The sequence below is a fragment of the Pogona vitticeps genome, chromosome 3 (genome assembly GCF_051106095.1).
Source record: "Pogona vitticeps strain Pit_001003342236 chromosome 3, PviZW2.1, whole genome shotgun sequence".
Classification (NCBI taxonomy): Eukaryota; Metazoa; Chordata; class Lepidosauria; order Squamata; family Agamidae; genus Pogona; species Pogona vitticeps.
This window is the reverse complement of record NC_135785.1, coordinates 56,225,182-56,249,876: the sequence shown is the minus strand read 5'-3', so window position 1 is coordinate 56,249,876 and position 24,695 is coordinate 56,225,182. Positions and strand designations below refer to the sequence as shown.

The 24,695-nt window shown below is 41.3% G+C and overlaps 1 protein-coding gene across 3 annotated transcripts in view; it reads right to left on the bottom strand.

Moving 5' to 3' along the window:
- Positions 1–24,695, bottom strand: part of NEURL1 (neuralized E3 ubiquitin protein ligase 1) — a 202,977-nt gene that overhangs the window by 95,113 nt on the left and 83,169 nt on the right. The window contains exon 1 of one of the 3 annotated variants that reach the window (XM_078389488.1): positions 3,879–5,434. The exons of 1 other annotated variant lie outside the window; for it this stretch is intronic. In XM_078389488.1, the coding sequence (XP_078245614.1) occupies positions 3,879–3,891 (13 nt within the window). In that variant the 5' untranslated portion in view covers positions 3,892–5,434. Of the gene's footprint in view, positions 1–3,878; positions 5,435–24,695 lie in introns of those variants that run through there. One more of the 3 variants, XM_020788960.3, reaches the window with a different exon arrangement.

Genomic DNA, 24,695 nt, shown 5'->3' with positions numbered 1-24,695 from the left:
TATATTAACAATTTATCCACATGTTCTGCTGTCTCAAGAGAACCTATATTAATATAAAGAGATAATGGCAAAAATCCTGTTACTTAGTGTAGTAAATTGACTAGAGTGGGCATATTGCATCAATGGGGCTTTGGTGAGTCAACTCCTCCATAAATTCCATTGATTCAAATGGGCTACTCTAGTGCAATTTATTACACTAAGCAACAGAATTTTGCCCAATACATCACACTCAGTAAGTGCTGCATATGTCTATTAATTACAAAGCCATATAGTAAGTAACAAGAACAATTAGGTATCTTTTAGTTATGTCCATAAAAATTACTCATCGAGCAAATTTTAGAACACAAGTCAATTCACTGATGGGAAGAAGAACAAATTAAGTTCCTTGACTATTCCTTTTATTTGCAAAAATGATACTCCAGCAGAATATAAAGAAGCAATATGGTTATTGTAACACAAATAGTGTATGAAGAACACCTCTCTGGTACCAGGAATGTGCATTTATGTTCTTCATGTGAGCTAGAGACATAGAAAGCTAGCTCATATGTAGATAATGGTTTACATTTACTATGAGTGCTAAAAATGCAGCTGTAGCAAAAATACTACATGTCCCATTTAAATACATTCTAATTCCATTTACATACATGCATGTAATGTTTCAAATCTCTGTCACAATTGCTTAAATAAACTAAATTTTAAAATATAAATAGAAAAACCACAGGGAGTTGCAAAGAAGGAGTTATCTAACTACTTGGTGATCCCAAGAAAGCAACCATTGCAGCCCAATTCTTGCTGGCAAAATACAGTCATTCATACACATTCCATATGAAAAGCACCACTTCAACCGGCACTAAACTTGAATAGTTTATATTAGTCTAAACAGCCCTGTGTATAATACACAGAACTCAAACTTAGGTTGCATTCCCAAATACTGTTACATTCAGATTATTTAAGGTGCAATTCCCCCTAATAAGCCATCACCACCATATATAGTGGGCTTTATTTCCAAGTAAGCATACATTGATTTGTGCAATTCAGTACTCTCAAACCTAACCCGTTCCAGTATTGGGCAATCTTCTATCATATGCTATGGCTAAACTTTTCAAGAATTATAGTCAAGATCTTCAAGTTCTCCAATCCTGATTTTTTGGGGGTGGGGAGTGGGGAAGGAGAGGGTATATATCAAAACACAACAATAAAAACAAAACAGAAGTGCCAATGAAAGGGCATCTCACCCAAATACAACCCACCAGCATAGGCCTGTCTGCAATTCCTAGAACTATTGCTATTTTAACATGTGTTTTGTCATGACTATCATGTTACAAATCACCATCATTGATGCCTTTGGAGGTCACTATGATTTTTACTTCTATAATGGTTTGATTTAAGACAGAGATGATAGAAAGAGATTGGGGGGGAAAAACAACAACCAGGAACACCAATCAGGAATTGGTCAATCTCCATAACTCAGAAGGAGAATGTCTCCTGAATTTCTGCAGAGCACAAAGGAGAAACCAGATGCATTACAGAAAGATCCCCACAGTGCAAACCAATGAAACAAACAAACCTAAACACATGTATCAAATGAAACCAGCCCCAAACTCTGCAAATCCAGGTTACACAGCAAACAAATCTAAGAAAAGTCTCTTCATGGCTCAAGATATGACAATCGGCCTTCATACTGTCAAGACTTCTGGGACAGGCGGTTGGTGTAACACTGGAGGGCCAGTCCATGCAGTTCCTACACTCACCTCAGTAAAGATAAGGGAAAAGATAGGGGAAGACCATATATCAAATTCACTAAGCAGCCACAGTGGAAACACTCAAAAGATAAATTACAAGACAGCCTTCCAAAGCACATCCAACTATGATTTCGAGTCAGCTAAGTTTCTCATTCCTTCACTGAATCATTCTCAGTACTATTGCTTTGATACCCAGATGACAGGTGTTACAAATAGCATATGAGCAGAATAGGAAAATCATTAAAAAGATTGTGTGTCACAGAAGGAACTTCTCTCACTACCCAGACTTTGCAAATTAGCTTACTTTGTTTTGTGATTGGTCTTTGAGCCTTGAGTGTGGGGTTCTTCTGAAGTCTGATTTCTCAAATCCAAAAAAGTATGCATGAATCATATCTCTTTAACAGTTACAGTAATACAGTATGCTTTCAACTCTACTGATACGTTATCTATAACATCCGTTCCTGCCGTTTGAAGTTTCCCGTTTTCTTTTTATTTCAAGCATGCGTGTTTGTAATGACCAGTATGAAGCCAGTGGTTTTTCAGTTTTTCTTAACCTAACAATACTCTCACTGTAGTTTCAGGGCTTATGAAATCCAGTTAGGGCTTTCCACTTCCTTTTTTCCTAATGTAAGTTTTTATTCTCTTCTAATATCAAAATAAAATAAAAATGCTGAAGATCTTACTATGCAGAAAAAGCAACTGGCTGCATTCCAAACTATAGAAATACATTTACATAGACCCATTAACATATTTCTTCATCCAGATTCTGCTATCCAAAGTTCATAAAAGACTAGAACTTAAACAGCTGATGGAAGTCCAATACTTTTGACTAGATTTCTCACATTTTGTTATGATAATGCATTAACATCATTTTGCAAACACTATGAGACATGTGATGTACTGTGGGGGGGGCACAAATTGGTCTCTGAAGTCTAGTAATAAACTGAGAATAAACAATTTTATTCCAGTGAGAACTCAAGTGTAATGTACAAAAAAGATCGTTGGTTGAATTACCATTTGAAAATTGTAAGGAACTACAGTATAGGAAAAAAATGAGTATGAACATCTCAGATGTAAGCATTTCATTTTAGAAATCAAATTATATATCATAAACCCTATCACAATTTGTATATCAAGATACAGTTTTCTAAAGTGAAGCTACTATTTTATATTACTCATTTGAAGGTGTTTGGAATACTCCTGCTAAGGCATATTACATGATTTCTAAAAACACAATATTAATAAACTAAAGGAAAACAGTAAGCTGGTAGATTAACTAGGTTAAATACATCAGGCATCATTCAATCAGTGTTAAGTGCTGTTCAGCTACACAAAATTCAATGGGGCAAATTTAACTATATGATTAACTCTCGATGAAATCAATGTACTGAAATTTTGGCAGGATTTTTTTTCCACAAGCAGATCTATTTAACTAAATCAGCTTTTAAAAGCATGCAGAGATCACAGAACTTTGCCCATTGTTCTAAAGAATTTCCCCCCCTCAGTATCATTCTGCCCAGAACCCTGCAATACTGCATCTTCTCTGCTCATGCATTCTATTATACTACAAAGCCATGCAGCATACTGTACTAAATGGGTTTACAATGAAGCAACCTTTTCAAGCCTCCAGCAGTGCTGCAAACCAAATACAGTCACACAGAAATACACACAGAGCAGCATCTCACTACTGGGGGGGGGGGAATGTTAAAAGATGGAACATTGATCCATTTATTTAAATCAACACCTCCTTAGATGCTTTTTTGAAACTGTCTTGCCTTGCTGTCAACACTATACAAGGTTCTTTTCCACATAATGTTCTTTTCTTTTCTCTCTTTCTTTTTCCCCCCTTGCAGAGCATCTGTCAGTGCAGGAAGCACTGTAGACAAATATTTGTCCAAAGCAATAAAATAAAAAGCAACATATGGAATGAGATTAGATAAAGTGAGTTTGTGCACGCAGGCACAAGCACAAGCACAAGCACACACACACACACACACACACACACACATCTCTCTAAGGAGTCGGCTTTAAATTAAAACATCTCATAAGAAGCCTTTAAAAAAAAAAAACAAGAGGAAAATGGGCAGAACAAGAAGCCGGTATAACTCTGCAGCTCTGTTACTGTACTTCACTTACCTTTCTGAGCCATATTGTTCCCTGCTGCAGAAAGGTCAGGCAAAGGGCAAGCAATCTACCCAACATTAAGAATTTGCTGTCTAAACATCATTGCTGCTGGCCAGCTCCTTACCATATAGCGTGCTTCTGGTTAGCTGTCCCCCCATTGTACTGCGCAAGGTGGCTTGGCTACCTTGCAGTTTCCTCTCTCTCACTGGGCAATAATGCAGAACTCCGAGTGGGCAGTCATTGTCAGCATGCACGATACATACACACTCCACCACAGAGAGGCTGAATGTCACTCGCTACATACACACTCATGAACACACGACAGAAGCTGTGATCAGCCTCCACCCACTTTCTGACCCTCTCCGGCTTAGAGTAAGCAGAGGCATATGTCATGCTTATTTACATAGGGAGGAGACTTGTGACTCGGAAACAGCCAGGGGAGCTCAAAGCACTTCACCCAGACAACATCCCAGCCCCAAAGTAACCCAAGGGCAACTAAACATCCTCCAGCCACCAGTTTTTATTCTCTTTTCCCTAATCTTGGCTTACATCTCAAATAAATCACCAGAAGAGATACAGTGGATTTCTTCCCAGCTCAAAAGCAGCGGCTGCTTGTCTAATTCCCAACCCAAAGGTACTCTTGCTTTCAGGCAAAACAAAGCCTTTCTCTCTGCAGATTTCATTGCAAATATAAAACAGATCTGCTTACAAATCACAAGTCAATTAAACCTGCTTTCTACTTCCATCATTAAGAAAGAAAGAAAGAAAGAAAGAAAGAAAGAAAGAAAGAAAGAAAGAAAGAAAGAAACTTTCTCCCACAACATAACTCCAAATAAACTATACATATATAGGGCTAGATGGGAAACTCAAACCTGAATGGTTCTATTACCAGATATCACTGGTATGGATTCCTCAGCTGGTTAATTATTAATTATTTAAGAGGGAGAGCGAAGTTTCTGAAAGGCAGGATGGTTCACTTCAGACTCCAATAGCAAAAACATCCCCCCAACCACCCCTTCAATCTAGCTTTTGTGCCAGGATTGCAGGCTCAGCTCAGACACAATCCAGCCTGTTCTGCTGTCTATTAAGTCTGCTGATTAACTGCAGTCACTGTTATTAAAAGCACCCAGTTATAGAAGGAGGTTGACTAGAGAGGGGCACTTTATACTGATGTTCTAAGGTGCAAAAATCACATCTTTCTTGTTATGTGACCATTGTCTTTTTAAAATCTGAACTCCAAGTAAGGAAACGGAGAAAAGAGGTAGAAATCAAGCTTCTGTGGAGGTACAAAGCAGTAAGTATACAGGGACGTGGTGGGGCTGCGGGCTAAACCACAGAAGCCTCTGTGCTGTAAGGTCTATAGATCTTGAGCTGTAAGATCGAATCCACGTGACGGAGTGAGCGCCCGTCGCTTGTCCCAGCTCCCGCCAACCTAGTGGTTTGAAAGCATGCAAATGCGAGTAGATAAATAGGGACCACCTCGGTGGGAAGGTAACAGCGTTCCGTTTCTAAGTCGCACTGGCCATGTGACCACGGAAGATTGTCTTCAGACAAAACGCTGGCTCTATGGCTTGAAGAGCGGGATGAGCACCGCCCCCTAGAGTCAAACACGACTGGACAAATTGTCAAGGGGAACCTTTACCTTTACCTTATAGAGTGGCAGAGAAGAATTAAAGAACAACTTTGAAAAGGACCTTCATTTTGAAGAGGGAATTAAAAGGTATATTGAAGAGGGGGATATGAAAAGAGATACAGAGAGCACAAGCCAGGTGTGAAGAGACAAACTTAAGTGCTCAGCTAAAAAAGTAGGATGCCTTGTGTGTTTAGTCGTTTAGTCGTGTCCGACTCTTCGTGACCCCATGGACCAGAGCACGCCAGGCCCTCCTGTCTTCTACTGCCTCCCGGAGTTGTGTCAGGTTCATGTTGGTTGCTTCGCAGACACTGTCCAGCCATCTCATCCTCGGTCGTCCCCTTCTCCTCTTGCCATCACACCTTCCTAACATCAAGGTTTTTTCCAAGGACTCTTTTCTTCTCATGAGATGGCCAAAGTACTGGAGCCTCAGCTTCAGGATCTGTCCTTCAAGTGAGCATTCAGGGTTGATTTCCTTTAGAACTGATAGGTTTGTTCTCCTTGCAGTCCAGGGGATTCTCAAGAGCCTCCTCCAGCACCACAATTCAAAGGCATCAATTCTTCGGCGGTCTGCTTTCTTTATGGTCCAGCTCTCACTTCCATACATCATGACAGGAAAAACCATAGCTTTGACTATTCGGACTTTTGTTGGCAAGGTGATGTCTCTGCTTTTCAAGATGCTGTCAAGATTTGTCATCGCTTTCCTCCCAAGAAGAAGGCGCCTTTTAATTTCAGGGCTGCTGTCTCCATCTGCAGTGATCATGGAGCCCAGGAAGATAAAATTTGACACTGCCTCCATATCTTCCCCTTCTATTTCCCAGGAGGTGATGGGACCAGTGGCCATGATCTTAGTTTTTTTGATGTTGAGTTTCAGACCGTTTTTTGCACTCTCCTCTTTCACTCTCATTACAAGGTTCTTTAATTCCTCCTCACTTTCTGCCATCAGAGTGGTATCATCTGCATATCGGAGGTTGTTGATATTTCTTCCGGCAATCTTAATTCCGGCTTGGGTTTCTTCCAGTCCAGCCTTCCGCATGATGTATTCTGCATATAAGTTAAATAAGCAGGGGGACAATATACAGCCTTGTCGTACTCCTTTCCCAATTTTGAACCACTCAGTTGTTCCATGACCAGTTCTAACTGTTGCTTCCTGTCCCACATATAGGTTTCTCAGGAGACAGATAAAGTGGTCAGGCACTCCCATTTCTTTAAGAACTTGCCATAGTTTGCTGTGGTCCACACAGTCAAAGGCTTTTGCATAGTCAATGAAGCAGAAGTAGATATTTTTCTGGAACTCTCTGGCTTTCTCCATAATCCAGTGCAAGTTAGCAATTTGGTCTCGAGTTCCTCTGCCTCTTCGGATGCCTTAACTATGTGCAAAGATAGATTTTATTTCACCTGGGAAGCTGTCAGAATTTATTTGGAGAGTTGGGAGTTTGCAGATAATGATAATCCAGGTACTGCCTTTGGTAAATTCCCTAACATCTAAAGCATGGTTTAACACACTTGCCAGTTTGACCGAGTTGCTAGCACCTTCTATGCCTGTTGGCCAATGGCCAGGCACTGGGACAGTCAAAGTCAATTAGTAGAATTCATAATCTCTACTACCTAGACTCCCTCTGATCCACTGACAACTGATGGACAAAGAGTTCCTCTAGAGAAATGCACAATATTCATATGTTGACCAATTCATTATGTGTGAAGGAGAATTTGTATTATTATCATATATGGCCTGTGTTGCCTGATTAACTCACAACAGAGTAGCTACAGTAGAAGGCTCAGAACAGTACTGGGGTATCTTGTTCAGACTTCAGCTTCCAAACGGCCCAGCCAAGATGACCAATGACAAGGGATTCTGGGGGTTCTAATCCATAATATATGGATGTCTATAAACTGTTTAGAAGACAAGCTGGAAAAGTGTCAGGATCTGGGTGGCAGCAGGGCTTCCCCTGCACCACTGCCCTGGCAGATGCAGGATCGGGGCCAGCTTGGTCCCAGGAAGGATGGTGTTTGCAGGATCAGGCCCGGCCAGAGCAGCAGGCAGGAATCCTGAGGGAATGCCTACTTAAGGAAGAACTCTTCCTCCCATAGTCTTTGGTTGTGCTCTGGTGTTCTTGTGCTTTTGAGCCCTGGTGTGCCTCCTCTGGTTTCCATTTGTGCTCTGAACTCTGGTATTCCTGACCCTGCATTCTTCTCCCTGCTCTGACTGTGTGCCCCCCCCCCCATTCCTGTGGCCTGTTTCCAGTCCTGGTGTTCTGGTCTCTGCTCCTGTGCCCCTATCCTGGCTAGTTGGTCATGTGTGAGTTTGGGCTTGGCCCTCTGTGCTGTTGGTTGGGTCCTGGTGCCCTTGCCCCTGATGTTGAAGGCAGTTGTGTACAACCCAGACCCTGACAAGAAGACACAATTTCTCCAACAGGACCAGAACAGGCACTGAAAATCCTTGACCCCACTTGGAACTTACTGAGCTCAGTGATACTAGAGTCTAGCTTACATTACCACTTGGCAAACAAAGAAGCGCACACCTATACATATCCACTTGGAGAAAGGCCCTTCAGTTCATGAATTATTATTTACATGTAAGTTTGTATGGTATTCCACTGTGAATGGTTTTCTTTATTTTACAGATATTTCTGGTCCTGAGTAACCGTGGTTGTCCTTGAACTCTCTGTATGGAAGAATATACTGAAGAAGCATAAGCACACAATCTTCTATTATAGGTGAAAATATACTATAGCAGGGTTTCTCAAAAGTGTTATTATGGAGCCCTGAAAGTGAATTTTTGTCATTGCTTGTTGTATGTTTGGCCAGTTTGACTCCCTTCTACAAAACATTTTATCAATTGATCTTTATATTTCAAGGAACCTTTGAGTGCTAAAACAAGCATCTCAAGATCTCAACTCCACATTTTGAGGGGCCAGGTGCCTTCTTCCTCGAATCACAAACTGCCTCTAGATGTTCATCTGCCAATCGACTATTTGGAAATCACTGAGATATAAGATTATTTGAATATGAAAAATCCTGGGTTTATGGAACTCAGTTGCCTTCCAATCATGCAATTCAACAAGATCAGTCATCCTTAACATTCAAGAAGAAAGCTACCATAGTTAAGTTATATGGTTTGTTTATTTATTTAATTTAAAATATTTTAACCCCACCTTTCTCCTTAAAAGGACAAAAGGTAGTTCTCTGACCAGGCTTTCCAATTCATGTTTGTTTGCCCAACATCCTTTGTTATATGAGTGAATGAGTACTTTGTTAAAACACATAGAAACATATTTATTGCAGATCACCTACAAAAATAAGTTCAAGGTACGCATATGTTCTATACATCTACAGACCAGTTTCAGTATTTTAAAAAAATTAACTTGCTTGAGCAGCCCTACCTTACAGCTCTGTGAAGAAAAATGATGAAAGCAGCAATGGCAAAATATGAGAGAATTACCAGTGGACAGAGATATTGTGGGAAATCCCTGTAAAATACCAACAAATCAAAACAAACCACATACATTTTCTGCTTGAAACATCACACAAATACACATAATAAATCCACTCAATCAGATTGAGAGTTCTATAAGAAAATGTGCTTTCATATTTTTACTGTTTGAACCACTGTCCTCAGTAATAGGGAAAGAGCACCATTCTTTTGTTAAATGAGGGTAATAACTGTACCACATATCAAATATTAAAGTACCCACAACATGACTACTCTGATGACAAAATCAAAATGTTCCTGTTTCACATAATTTCATCTGATATTTACAAACTCAGCTCAACACAAAAATATGAGGGAGGGAATTGCTTTCTAAAAATCCCTAATAAATAAGAGTACATATTTTATTGTTGCGGAAAACCTCCAAGAAAAAATGGTCTCGTAACCTTCCTGGGGAACTCATTTGCATACTAAACTGCTCTTCCTAATGCTTATCTTAAACCTCTTTCTCTGCAGCTAAAGATTATCTTCTTTTTTTGCCCCATGATAATCAGCTGCAACTGGCACAAATAGTCTTCCTCCAACTGAGAAAAATTACATTCCAGTAGCGGGTAAGGTATATTTCTAACACATTCATTGTTCTGGATAAATTGCCAAATGAATAAGACAAGGCACCAGAGAAGTCACAATAATTCCCTCATTCTTTACCTCCTGAGAGATTCTTCACTCTTCAGGAACCAGGAATTTATGTTGTGAAATTCTCTCCCTGCTGCAGTCTGCATTTTTATAGCAGTTTCTTGGCAGTCCTAGCTTTTACTTAATTCCACTGCTGCATTTCTAGCAATGCTGCAGGAACAGTCTGCATTGCTGAACTTGCAAGATCAATAAAAAAAACCTCAGAACAAAGATATGCACAGCAAGATTGGGACAAACAGCTTGCATCAGATTGCTTACACAATTAGATGGTCCTTACAATCAAATTAAGCATGGAACTTAAATATGGTGTTAACATTTGTGAATCTTAGGATTTCATGGAGATTCACTTCTAAAAGTGAATAGGTTAGCACTGCTAACTAAAAGTGAATAGGTTAGCACAGGCCGGGTAGGTGGGGCTCGTCAGCCCTGGAAGGCAGCCCATCTAGGAGAAGGACCACTCCGAATTTAAACCTCCACTGCCTTGTGGCTATATCCACTTATGGAAAGGGCTTCAGGAGATAACCTCGAGATAACCTCGAGGCAAAATCCGGAGCCGGAGTCCCGGAGGCATTTTCTTTCATTCTGCCAACTCCTGCGACGTTGCTGGAACCAGTTGTATTGGCTCTTGCCTTTCCACTGGACCATTTCAGCGATGTGGAGAGGGGGGATTTGCTGCTTGGGTAACAGCCTATCCTCCATACTATTTTACCCAGGCTTCGTGCTCTGGAGAGGACACTCCAGCTTCGCATACAGCGTCGAAACAACACGGGAAGTAGCAGTTACCGGTTATAAGTCTCTGCTCAATTGGCGTAGAGCAGGACGCCAGGGGCTACTTCTGACGGTGGGAGAGGTCATTGCACCTCACTAGGTAGATACCGCCCGCCTTAAGCTGGGCAGCCCCCAGCCAGTAAGGTGCTACCTCGCCACGGTCTGTTAACCTCACGGGGTGCGTGGGGTTTAGGGTGAAACCCGACAAGCAGATCGACAACCGTGCACCATGCAACAATCATAAGAAAACTTCTGCCCTAAAGCTGGGCACCTGGAATGTACGGACAATGACCCCTGGCTTTCCTGACTACGGCTTTCCTAACGACCTGCAAGAAATAGACGATGTGCGCAAGACAGCTGTCATTGACATGGAACTGAGTAGACTGCAGATGGACATTGTTGCCCTGCAAGAGACAAGACTGCCAGACTCGGGATCTGTCAAAGAAAAAAACTTCTCATTCTTCTGGCAGGGAAAACCATCGAATGAGACCAGGGAATATGGTGTTGGCTTTGCAGTCAGAAACACTCTCCTGAGATGCATTGTTCCACCCACTGTGGGGAGTGAAAGAATCCTGTCTCTGCAGCTCCACTCATCAGCAGGACCAGTAACCCTCATTAGTGCATATGCACCAACACTGTCATCCACTCCAGAAGTGAAAGACAAATTCTACGACGATCTGGCAGCTACTATCAAAAAAGTCCCTGAAAGAGAGTCACTGTTCATTCTTGGAGACTTTAATGCTAGAGTTGGTGCTGATCACAATTCTTGGCCCACTTGTCTAGGCCGTTTTGGCATTGGAAAGATGAACGAAAATGGCCAACGCTTACTGGAGTTTTGCTGTTACTATGGTCTCTGTGTCAGCAACACATTCTTTAATACGAAGCTGCAACACAGAGTTTCCTGGAGACATCCAAGATCCAAGCATTGGCATCAGCTCGATTTGATCCTCACTAGACGTTCTAGCCTTCCTAGTGTTACGATCACACGCAGCTACCAGAGTGCTGATTGCGATACTGATCACTCCCTGGTGTGTAGTAGAGTAAAACTGCGAACAAAGAAATTGTATCACATGAAAAAGGAAGGAAGACCACGTATTGACATCAACAAGACTCGCGATCAAAGAAAAGTGAAGGAATTTGCCCAAGCACTCGAGGAAACCCTTCCAGGTCCAGCAAATGTAAATGCACCTGAACGATGGGAACACTTCAAGAACACTGTCTACAACACTGCCTTGTCCACCTTCGGCAAGAAGACCAGAAAGATGGCTGACTGGTTCGAAGCCCATTCGGAGGAGTTAATGCCAGCCATTGAGGATAAGAGAAGAGCTCTAGCAGCATACAAAGCCTGTCCTAGCGAGTACAACCTGCAAGCTCTTCGAGCCGCTCGTAGCCAAGTCCAACAGGCTGCCAGGAGATGCTCCAATGACTACTGGCTTCAGCTTTCCTCTCAGATACAGATAGCAGCGGACACAGGTAACATCAAAGGAATGTATGATGGTATCAAGCAGGCCTTAGGTCCATTACAGAAGAAATCTGCTCCCTTGAAGTCTACTACAGGTGTGATCATCCAGGACCGAGCACAGCAGATGGAACGCTGGGTGCAGCACTACTCCGAGCTATATTCCAGAAAGAATGTAGTAACCGAAGAAGCATTAAATAACATTGAGTGCCTGCCTGTCTTGGAAGAGCTGGACAGCGAACCAACCCTAGCAGAAATAAATGCGGCCTTGGATTCCCTCACCTCTGGCAAGGCACCTGGAAGGGACAACATCCCTGTTGAAGTGCTGAAATGCGGTAAGGAGATCATCATCACCGAACTGTATGAAATCTTTTGTCTCTGCTGGAGGGAAGGTGGAGTACCACAGGACATGAAGGATGCAAACATTGTCACGTTGTACAAGAACAAAGGTGACAGGGGTGACTGCAATAACTACCGTGGTATCTCTCTTCTTAGCGTTGTAGGGAAGCTGCTTGCCCGTGTTGTGCTGAAGAGGCTCCAGGTGCTTGCAGACAGAGTCTATCCGGAATCACAGTGCGGATTTCGAGCAAATAGATCCACCACTGACATGGTATTCTCCCTCCGACAGTTGCAGGAGAAATGCAGGGAACAACAACAGCCACTCTTAGTGGCCTTCATAGACCTTACAAAAGCATTTGACTTGGTTAGCAGGGATGGCCTTTTCAAAATACTTCCCAAGATTGGATGTCCACCTCGTCTCCTTAACATCATCAGGTCCTTCCACGATGGAATGAAAGGCACTGTAGTTTTTGACGGCTCAACATCAGATCCCTTTGACATCCGAAGCGGAGTGAAACAGGGCTGTGTCCTCGCACCAACACTTTTTGGGATCTTTTTTGCTGTCATGCTGAAGCATGCCTTTGGAACTGCAACAGAAGGTGTCTATCTCCGGACTAGATCAGATGGAAAGCTCTTTAATCTCTCTAGATTGAGAGCAAAGACCAAAGTCCAGCTGAAATGCATGAGGGACTTCCTCTTTGCAGACGATGCAGCCATTGTTGCCCACTCTGCTGAAGACCTCCAACAACTCATGAACCGTTTCAGGAAGGCCTGCCAAGACTTTGGACTAACAATCAGCCTGAAGAAAACACAAGTCATGGGCCAGGGTGTGGACTCACCTCCCTCTATTACCATCTCCACACAAGAATTGGAGGTTGTTCATGACTTTGTGTACCTTGGCTCAACCATCTCTGACACCCTCTCTCTAGATGTCGAGCTGGATAAACGCATTGGGAAAGCAGCCACCATGTTCTCTAGACTCACAAAGAGAGTATGGCTCAATAAGAAACTGACAACACATACCAAGATCCAGGTCTATAGAGCCTGTGTCCTGAGCACACTCCTGTACTGCAGCGAGTCCTGGACCCTTTGTGCCCGGCAGGAGAGGAAGCTGAACACCTTCCATATGCGTTGCCTACGACGGATTTTTGGTATCACCTGGCAGGACAGAGTTCCAAATAGAGTAGTCCTAGAACGAGCTGGAATTTTCAGCATGCATACATTACTGAAACAGCGACGTCTACGCTGGCTTGGGCACGTTGTGAGAATGGCTGATGGTCGGATTCCAAAGGATCTCCTATATGGAGAATTAGTGCAGGGAAATCGCCCCAGAGGGAGACCACAGCTGCGATACAAGGATATCTGCAAGCGGGATCTGAAGGCCTTAGGAATAGACCTCAACAGATGGGAAACTCTGACATCTGATCGTTCAGCCTGGAGGCAGGCAGTGCATCACGGCCTCTCCCAATTTGAAGAGACCCTTGTCCAGCAGGCTGAGGCAAAGAGGAAGTCACAAAGGAAGCAAAACCAGGGAGCTGGACAGGGGACAGATTGGATTTGCCTCCAGTGTGGAAGGGATTGTCACTCTCGAATTGGCCTCCTCAGCCACACTAGACGCTGTTCCAAGTCCTCCATACAGAGCACGATACCATAGTCTTTCGAGACTGAAGGATGCCTACTACTAGCACTGCAGCAATTTGGGGGGAAAGCATGACATAAACTGGCCATCCTCCTTTAAGCCAGCCACATACACTGAGAAATAGAGAAAGTGTGTTTCACACATGCATGTAGATCAGTGGTTCTTAACCTTTGTTACTCAGATGCTTTTGAACTGCAACTCCCAGAAACCCCAGTCAGCACAGTTGGTGGTGAAGGCTTCTGGGAGTTGCAGTCCAAAACTCCTGAGTAACCCAAGGTTAAGAACCAGTGATGTAGATCACAAGATTTATATTTGTCTTTTTTTTCCAAACTGTACATTGTTAACATTAACTACAAAAAAATTGTAAGTGCCCCCATGTATTCCATGGAGAATGGGCATTAAAAGACCCACAAGTCCTGACATAAGGGTGAAAGTCAAAGCTTTTTTTTTTTACTCAACTTTATTAACCAAACTAATGAAATAAGTCCAAACTGCTTTACCCATTCAAGCCCTCCTTTAACCCACCTCAGTAAATCCAATTCTGGGCTGCCCCTAAGTCCAAACATGGGGACCAGTTATTTTATCTTCTCCACACAATTCTCTGGAGGCCTAAAACTGTCTTTGTCTCTGTCCTCTGTTACAGGAGGAGGACGTCATCTGCCGGATTGCCTGCACCTCAATCATTGCTGCATCACAGCAGGAGCCAGATAAGGGAGGGCTCTGCTGATGGCTGCTCAGGCCCCCTCTGAGGCCAACTAAAGCTTGAGGCTTGCAGTACTTTTTTAGGCAGTTCAAGCTGTGGCCACTCCAGCACTTCCATCCAGGTCTGTCATCCTGTTCCACCTTTTCTTTCTTCTCCAATGTCTATTAGCAGCAATCCCCCACCTACTGCTTCCTCGCTCCCCCTTTTATGTCCTTGGGGTCTCCCTTCAGTCTTTTAGATCAGTAGTTCCCAACCTTGGTCCCCAGATGTTTTTGGACTACAACTCCCAGAAATCCTGGCCAGCACAGGCATCTAGGATTAGAAACCACTGTTCTAGATCTTTCTGAATACCATTCATTGCCTTGAGTTTCACTGCTTCCAGAACGTTCCTTGCCCTCAGGACTCTCTAGATAAAAACACCAAATAAAAGCAATCAACAAATATTATTAAACTGGGTTAGGTTTCAAGTCTTCTGTGTGTCCCCAATAAGTTTTTCGTAGAGTTGTTCTATAAAATGTCTTTCCAAAATAGTTGGTATTGCCTTTGTAACCCATACATTTGTTTCAAGATTTTTATATGCTTGATAAACTGCATATGTGAACACACCACACTGAGGAGTCTCACAAAGACATTCACTCATGATGTCACATTTCTTGGCAAATCATCCAAGTTCTTCGGAAATACCTTGTGTATTCAATTAACATACGGGGTGGTTGTAGCACACTGATTTACTTGTGATAGTAAAAGAGGCTGTTCTGTACAAATGTACATACAAAGGGCCCATTCTATTATTTTTGGCTAAGTAGACAAAAATTGACAATATGTTCTTAAACTCACTAAACACAGTAGGACTTCTTTTAAACAAAAATATATAAACTCTTGCTGCACAAGTTGTGAGACTGTTTTCCTCCTTAATTCCAAATACCATGGGCAAAAATACCCCATCCCTGGTTTAAAACCTAGACCCTAGGGAATCCTGTCAGCCCGGGCACATGGACAGGCTTGATAAAAAGGCTAGGTGGGCTGGATGTGACCCACAGGCTGTACTTTGGAGATCCCAGGTGTAGGTGGAGCCTGCCATCCTTACTGCCAAGAGTGTGCTTTTTTGTATTTGTATTGATAATTGGGTGAATTTATCCATAGATTTTTTGATAGATTATACCTTTCAATTATATAAATTGAAGTCATAAAATGGACCATTAAGGATAGAGAGTAAATAAACCAGCAATATTGCGTAGCTGGCCGTATTGATTCAAATAAGAGGAAATAGACCACTGCCATTAAAAGTGCTTGGGATGTTCATACTCATATATATATATATATATATATCACTTGACTGCAATCCAATACAACAGGGGTATGGAAATTATAGGAGGAGGTATACAACATTTCCCTCATGTGACAAGGGCCTAAGTTATTTCAGGTATTCCAGTACATAGTGTGCTAGAGGAGGGTTATGCTCCTGGCGTTGATGTAGCCAGCATATATGCAGAGGTAGACCCCTCAGGGATGCCCCAGCTCATCCACTCAGATGGCGTTGACAGTCACTGAAGCACTGAGACCCAGCAATGCTAAGAAGCACTGAGAACCAAAAAGCAGAGGGGCTAAATTTCACATTTTGACTATCACTCATGAGCTATTCCTGAGAAGCAGGCCAAAATAACAGAACTGTTAATTAACCAGGAATACTAAACATTATCTGTGTTCAACTATGATGTAGATTTAACACGTTATAATTCTTTTTTTCATAAGATTAGTTCACATCAGATCGTTCCTAATTGTTTTGAAATGGAGCTAATGAACAGGCCCAAGATTCCATTCCCTTATCTGCTAACTATTCATACAACCCTTTTTATATGTTCATTATCTACATTGCCCAAGCTCCTGAATAATTGAATTAATTACCAAGTGGGTGAAATGCAATGTTTAGCTCAGAGATTAATTTTTTAACATTCAGAGTAATTAACAGTCTGACTTTGCCTCTCCTTCACTTATTAAAGAGATTCATTCCTTTCCAACACTGTGGAAGGTAGCCCTTTGTAAAAGACCTTCTTATCTCCTGTTGCCCTTTAGCTATTATAATCTCACTTTTTTGGAGCTGTTTTTTACTCTCCTCTCTGAGGTAGTCTCTCCCATCCACTAGGCTCTCCTAAAGGCCTCTTTCAGGCAAAAGCATGAGGGACCAGCTATCAATATTTATGGCAGCTTTGAAAGTTGCCCATAGCTGTATGAAAGCTAGCTCTTGGAGTACCAATGAAAACTTTAGGATACTGGTCCGTACAGTGGTGATGGATTTTTTGTTTTTGTTTCACTTGTAAGAGCAACCACTAATCTGTAGGAAAAAAAAATAAACTAAATGTAATGAGCATAATGACATTCCTTTTGTGAAAATAACATAACAATTTGTAATGTTATAACTTCTGAAAAATGTAATGAATACTTGTTATTCCAAACTGTTGCTTTAGGGTGGTCTTTTGGATTACCCTTTGGACATTTATAAAATCATACTTTTTCAAATAATTTTAAAAGGAAGTAAAATATAGTGTTTTAATATTATATTAATGTGTTGATACTGAATTACAGAGGTCCTACTCTTACAAGCTGTAGCAATAAGGTACTTAGAAAGTAGCAAGTAGAACTAAAAGACAACTTAAAAAAAGTTTTAAGATCCAGAATAGTGTGTCTTTATGTGAGAAGATGAAGCTAGACCTAAATATGGGGCCTTCATACATAGAACCCAACACAATACGAACAGCCTTCTAGAAATGATAAACATGTTTTCATACCCTTGCAAAATGCAACTAATCACTGTGCAAAATGTTTGGATTTCAAGCCATATTGAAATAACCTGCCATGAGATTTATACTTGGCCACACCCAAAGGCCTCCTTTTCTCCATCTGCCATCTGAACCTCAGTTCCTTTCCATATCTTTGTACAACCTAAGACAACAAGATAACATAGAGAGGAGCATATACGTGTGGGCTGGAGACAGTGTTGTTCTGTTTCAAGCAAAGATAATAACAGGATATCCTGGTTATTAAGAGTCCATTTTGAGCAGGATAAATATTTGGGAATGTGTAGGGAACGTGAATTATTGCTCCCATCATTCCAAACTGCCTTCATCCAACTCTATTTTCCTCAATTAGAGAACTCTGTTCTGGTCTTGCAGTCCTTGTATGCAGACATGAGATACAAAGTGAAGGATCTGCATATGGGTTTAACAACTGCCTAGCTGACCACTATTGCTTCTCAATATGGGATCTCACTACTTTGCCAGCAGCTTAAAAAAATCTTTACAGTCATTCAAGAGCTCTTCTAAATACTGAATAAATGCATATATGGTGATAAGGAGAGCAGTGTGGTAGAAGAGAAAATAGTACACTCCCCACCATTGTCTACATATTCATTTACTAAACCTGAACACGTGCCCAAGGCTTTGGAATAGAAGACCACCCGGGATATATACTGTAATTCTATGTAGAAAACAGCAACACACTCTTACTTCTTTCAGAGACTCTGATTGAAAAGATGTTGGCTTGATCTGAGAAAGGTTCCTTTGGTGTTTCATCATATGACACCTTTGATTAAAGCATGGGGGGTGTTTCCACTTGCTGAGGACTCCCCCTTTCCCCCCCTCTGACTGTAACTACAAATGGAAACTGTAAGTAAAGATACCCTTTTATACTTTAAATGCTTCTAGAGTGATTTTATCATGCAAAATGCTAGTTTGTGTGGAAAATAAACCAAGGAGGGAGGGGTAGGGAGACTGCACTAATTTCTCCATGTTTTTGTATTGCTGTCTTTATTACCTCATGCTCTGCTAACAAAAAAGGAATAACTAAAATTCCCTAGTACCTTTGAGTATGGTGCAGCAGAAAAGTGCATATGAAAAAACTGAGAGTAAGTCTTAAGGACAGAATAGTTACTACTGTAGTTAAGCTTGCTTTATGGAGATAATTGCAAAACAACAACAATAACAAACCAACCACCTAAATGCTAGTATTTTTGTGGCATGCCAAGCTGTGGAGATAGCTATCTACAAACACAGTAGGGTGAGTTGAGAATAGAAAATGCTTGCTTGTGGCATTTGTGCTTGATGTAAATCTCACATTATTTTCATTTCATTCTATAGCGTAAATGTCCTAGACATAAATTTTTGATTGTGCATAGGACAATAAAGGCACCAACTGGCCACATTTTCTCTTTTAACCCTAGCCACTGTACAATCTGGTTGAAGAAAGAGAATGTTGCATCTAGTTTTTCCTGAGTCTAAAACCAAATAATTGACAATAACAACCAGCTGGCAGTGCAAGAATCTAATTGTAGACCTCAGATAGTCTTCATTCTACCAACAGCAAATTTATTCTAGCAGGACTGTTAACTATCTACACACTTACAGAACTGTGAAGTAAAACTCATGTGAAAATACAGTACTGTTAGAGGCAATAAACACTATGTGCTTGATTCAGTGGCAAAAGCATGGCCATATCCTCTTCAACAAAGACCCTTACAGTGTCATAAAAACTTCAGGGGCTAAATGCAAGTTAGAAAATTATAAATACAATAGTTCCTCATTGTGACATTAACTCTCGATGCACTTTCTCCGATGCAGAAGTCCTTATACTGGCTGAATCTGCTATCTTTTATCAGTTTCACATTCCATCAGCAGATTCAAGAGTCTGTTGACCAGCTCCCAACAAATGTGCTGGAACACCAGTGCCACAATCCCTAGAGAGAATTATTGGGCATGATGGCCTTATCAGTCTAATACATCAGAGGGAGCTAGGTGGCTTTAGATGGGCTGACTCTGGAGTCGGATTCACACATTGTATGCGGCTAACCAATGTCTGTGACTAAACTGACACTTCATGGAGCAGCAGCCAAACCTAGCACCCTGAGAAGTATTTTTCTGTGAAATACACTTTACAAACACATTCGTTGTATTCATGCACTTAAAAAGATAACATATGAAGTGACTGTGGAAGTGACAGGTTAAGGACAACATGTCATACCCACTGTCCTACTTACTTGTATTAATCAAGGAGCAAAGTATGAGCTATCGCTTCATACTGCTCTCACCAAATGGCACAAATCTTGCTCTTTACATGGCTCTCTTTTATCTATTATTGCACTTCCATCTGCAACATTGGTAAAAGAGCAAAGCAGAATGAAGTAAACCAGTACCAAGATAAGCAGTTAAAAGGCTTTCCAGTGCAAGAGAATTGAATAAGCCCCATCTAATTGCACGCAAGCTTAGTTCGTCAGATTGCCATAACTGTTAAAGTCTGCACTAAACACATTTTCAAGACCCAAATATTCAAGGTCATCCAGCATGGATGTGCAGTTATCAAGACAGGAAATTGACTCAGGGGAAAAAAAACAGAAAGGCCCCTCACTTCTAGAATATCATCATTTTATCACAAGACCAATAAAACCTTTATTGCTGACAGAATATGTAAGAAGTGTGTTGTTTAACACTACTACCCAGGCAACAAATATATCTATTAATAATGAAGCCATTTGTTGTCCAATTAGCTTCCTCAAGACAATATATTGCCAAGAGGTTCGATTTTTTAAATTTAAATAATAGAAAATAAAAATGGATCAACTAAAGCAACTTCTTCTCTCTCTTTTTGTTTTGCTTTATAAAATAACAGGCAATACACTCAATAACTCTTTTATTGTTTATGGATAAGCCAAAAACAAACACACCTATGATTGCAATGAAAGGCAATATAGAGTTCAAACTCAAACCCAAAGAAAGAATATCTCAACCAAGGAGGAGGTAAAAAAAAACCCTTCACTTGGCCTGTTCTATACAATTTACAACAAAAGACAATCTCAAGTCTTCCACAGTCTGCTTTCATTCTAGATGTACTTGTACAAAACCAACTGTTTTGTATCTAAACGCAAGCATCATCAATGTGTGATGTAAACATCAGACTGGAGGAAACTTATTTTTACTTGCCTGACTTGTCCCAGTCCTGTAGGTTCTCATGCCAATCCATGGGAAACTAGATTCAATTTAGTTCTACAAAAAGTACTTGTGAAGAGAACAGATTTGCCAGAACAGATTCTGAGACACTGAACATGACAGAACTGCTAGTACTCCATTTTCAAACAAGGTTCTGTGAAAGGGGGAAGGGTTCTCTGAACTTCAGAAGAGTATGGGGTACCTTTAGAAGCAAGTATCTACAAATTTTACACAGGGCAGAGGTAAAAAAAAACACACACTAATTGTCACCAGATCCACGTGAATTCTTAAATATGTACCCATGTTATTCTGTTTCAGCATTAACAAGAAAGAAAAAGAGTCTTCTTATGTCTTTAAAATTAACAGGATTATTTTAATATGAATGTTCATGAATTACATTTCACTTTCCCAGATGCAACCAAAAGAATGAATTGCAACTTACAAAAATTCACAAAGACATTAATCTGTTAGTTTTAAAGTTACCACGACACAGGTCTTCTCCCCCCCACTTTTTTTTTGTCATCCCAAATCTATTGTGTACCCCTCATTTACAGATTAAGGGAAGAATATGGCTGGCTAAAAGATATAATACATACACACGTTCCATTGCTCTCTCCCACCCGAATAAACAAGAACTTGTATAAAGGAAGTCCTTATATAAGGACTTGTACTGGATAATTTACAGTTCCTTGTTGATATACAACTGTATTTCATATCCATAAAAACCTGCCCCTTAATCCCATACTTGCTACAGGAACAATTAAGTGTCACAATCAGAACAATACTGTGAGCAATAGTATTGGTGATCCTGTTCAAGCAATCTGTTTTAAGGAATTATTAGCTTACTAAATTCTCCACTACCAAGCTTCTGACATATTAGTCACCATCTTCTACATCCTGAAAGTGAATTTTTGCAGCCGCTTTTGCAACACTAGTGTAGGCTCTCTACATTGGGAGCTGGTATGACTGAGGAAGCAACCCACTGTAGAAGCTCACTTTTAATTTGTGAGTAATAACGGAGGAATAATAACGGAGGAAGTTACAGCCAATGTGCTCACTCCCCATCTTCATACATGAAGTATTTCATGTAGGAACTAAAAACATACAACTAACCTGTTCAATGGTAAATGTCTGCCTAACATTGAGTATTACAACCTTGCACTTACCTTTCCCCAGCTATTGTGTAAGTTCCACATCCCCATATAAATTCCGCATCCCAACATCATTATTGCCAGTGGAGGAGGTGGCATCTTAGAACATGATATAATGACACAAGGTAAATTCTTTTGGACTTCAAATTGGGTTGCCCTCTTCAGCAATAGCCATCTATTGCTTTGGGCAATAGAAACCTGTTGTTCTCATTCTACTTCTATAAAACAACATAATCAGACTACAATTTCAGAAAAAGCTAACGGGAAGGAGAAGACCTACCTGAAACATTGCTGCCAAGGTTCCCTACAGTATCCAAACTTAATATGTGTGACCTGTGTGTGCCCATAAAACTGAGGGGCATTTGATTTTACCAATCTCTATGAAAGGCATGGGGAGCCTTTGTTCTGTTCAAGGCTGCATTCTCTCAGAGGCAATTTTTCAGGGACCACCTGATGGAAGTGGGCTGGGTCTCAGAATAAAAACTTTATTTTTTTCTTTCTCTTTTTCTTTGTTCCCATCCCTCCCCCCCCCCCCCTCTCTCCCTCTCTCTCTGCCTGGCAGGATGACAGGGAAGGGACAGATCTTTTGCTTGAAGTCTGAACTGATGGCTCTTAGACAGCCTTGAAGTTAGACCAAGAACTACATGAAATTAATCTGAAGGCTGCTTGTGGCCTCAAGCATGTGATCCTTGCAACAGAATGCCTTTTTCTTCTAAACATCACAATGTGATCTAGAATGTGGTCTAGATCACATCTGGTTATTGAGGAAGCCGGGGAATTTGATGTGATGATGGCCTTGCTTTGTTAGAAGAAGATGCCTTTGGTCGCAAGATTCCTAAATGTTTGATAGTACCAAATAAGCAATGACTTTCAAGAATACTTATTTTCATCTTCAGAACATTATGCTTGAAGGCCAAAGTTATATACCGAGTTTTGCTAACTCTGCTCAACTGGTACACATGCGTTGTTTACTTAGATGATTCCTTATATCACAGGAAAGACATACAAATTCAATAGAAACGAAAAGACCTTGAGTTTTATCAGGATACATACTGTACATGCAGATTACACAAATGTCTTCTATGGATGGGTTGTGGAATGAAATTAGCAACAGAAGCACCAGAGTATCTAGAGCAGGGGTCCCCAACCCCTGGTCTGAGGCCGGGTGCCGGTTCGTGGCCATAGCAGGACCGGGCTGTGGAGACAGATCTCCTCCCCACTCCCCCACCATCCCCCCTGCATGCACAGCCCACCACCTGCACGCACAAGTGCCCCACTGCTCCGTGCATGTGTGCAAGTGTGCCCCCGCCCCTCTGTGAGCACACCCCACCCACCCACGAGCACAGGGGTATCCCCCATGAACAGACACCCCCCAAAACGGTCCACAACTCAGAAAAAGTTGGGGACCACTGATCTAGAGTATTCAAAAGGATCTATGGATGCTGTTAGAATTATACAATATTTCAGAAACTATGGGTGGTTTGTGCCCAAATCAGCTGTTGATCTCCAAAAACAGTGACATGCTTGAACCTGCAGTGCAGAGTAGAAGGTATCAGCTAGATAAAAGCAGAAGGCTAGGGAATTAGTCTGTGCATCACATTTTGATAATCCACAGCTTCTGCTCTACCTGCCAGTCCCAAGGATTGATGCTCGATGATTCTGTTTCTTAATTTGTTTTTTTATTTATTTTATTAGACTTGTATACAAGGGATTTAGCAGCAGAATACACATAGATTATGGTAGATCAAAAAGTGGGCTTCTCATTTCAGATGGAATGTTCCTAATTAAAATTCTCACTATATCAGAACTGGCTAGAAGGCAACTAATTGACAAATTTGATAATGTGGTATGAGTCTTTTTGGAGAGAGAAAAAATAATTCATGCTTATAACAAACGATACTGGGGGTGGAGAGAAGGCGCTGCATCGAGCAGCTGTCTCTATCCTAACCTGTAAGTGTGATGACTCTGGTGTCCCAAATGTGCCATCCACCTTGTCCAGATCTGCCAGAGGCAGTTTCCAAGGCCTCAGATCCAAGGCAGTCTAAAGGAGGAGACAATGAATGCCCACAGGATGATAAGGAGGGAGAGGTGGAAGAACAACAGGCCCAGGAGAAGGATGCAAGGGCACTGGCAGGCTGGAGGGGGCAAGTGGGACCAGTTGTCTAACTAAGCTCCACTTTTAAACAAATGGATTTGCCATCAGCATCTGCAGTTTAAACCTTAGTCTTGTTGGATTGCTCTGGGACTATTTGTATATATAAATATACCTTGAAATCATTAATGTATTTCTAAAAGCAGATTATTATGACAACTCTATGGAATAGGGCATCTTAAGCATTAAATGGATACACTTTTTAAAAGAGGAAAATTACCATCTCTTTTTTGTTGTCCTATGAACGTACAATTTACCACCGTCTCATCATGCAGAAGTAATGGAAATTGTTCTTTTGCCATGTTCAGCAGAGGACCAACAACAAATTGACAGCATAGCCCAGGGACAAGCAACTTGTCAGAATCCCTGAGTAGTCACAGTTTTTTGTATGTGTCAGGCCAAGGTCTTATCTCCGTTATGAGAATACTCATCTAGAGCTCTCAACCCAACACCAAACTCCACATCCTTGTATGACCTTACCCACTCACGGCCTGTGCTGAAAGATCAGCATGAAGGATGGTTAGAACTAATATTTTGCTGTTCAGCAAATGCTGTGGTGATACAATGGGTAAAATACAGAAACACATAATGGGTTTCAGTGAAATGTTTTGTCATGGAATAAAGTACAGTTGAGACACCACCTGACAGGAGAAGGTCATGTCCAGAAATTATGTGTTTTGGTCTTATTGTGGGCAGCTTCACCCAATCTGATACCAGATATCTTCAGGCTGTCTTCAAAAAGGGACTAAGAAGAGCCTGGCACAAGCCCACAAGGTCCCATAGTCTATGAATCTAAACCTATAGTAGTACAAGGTACAGTACTAAAGATGATTTTCTCTTTCTTACACAGTTAAAATGGAAGTCTTCACTGGTGTGATAAAGAGGAT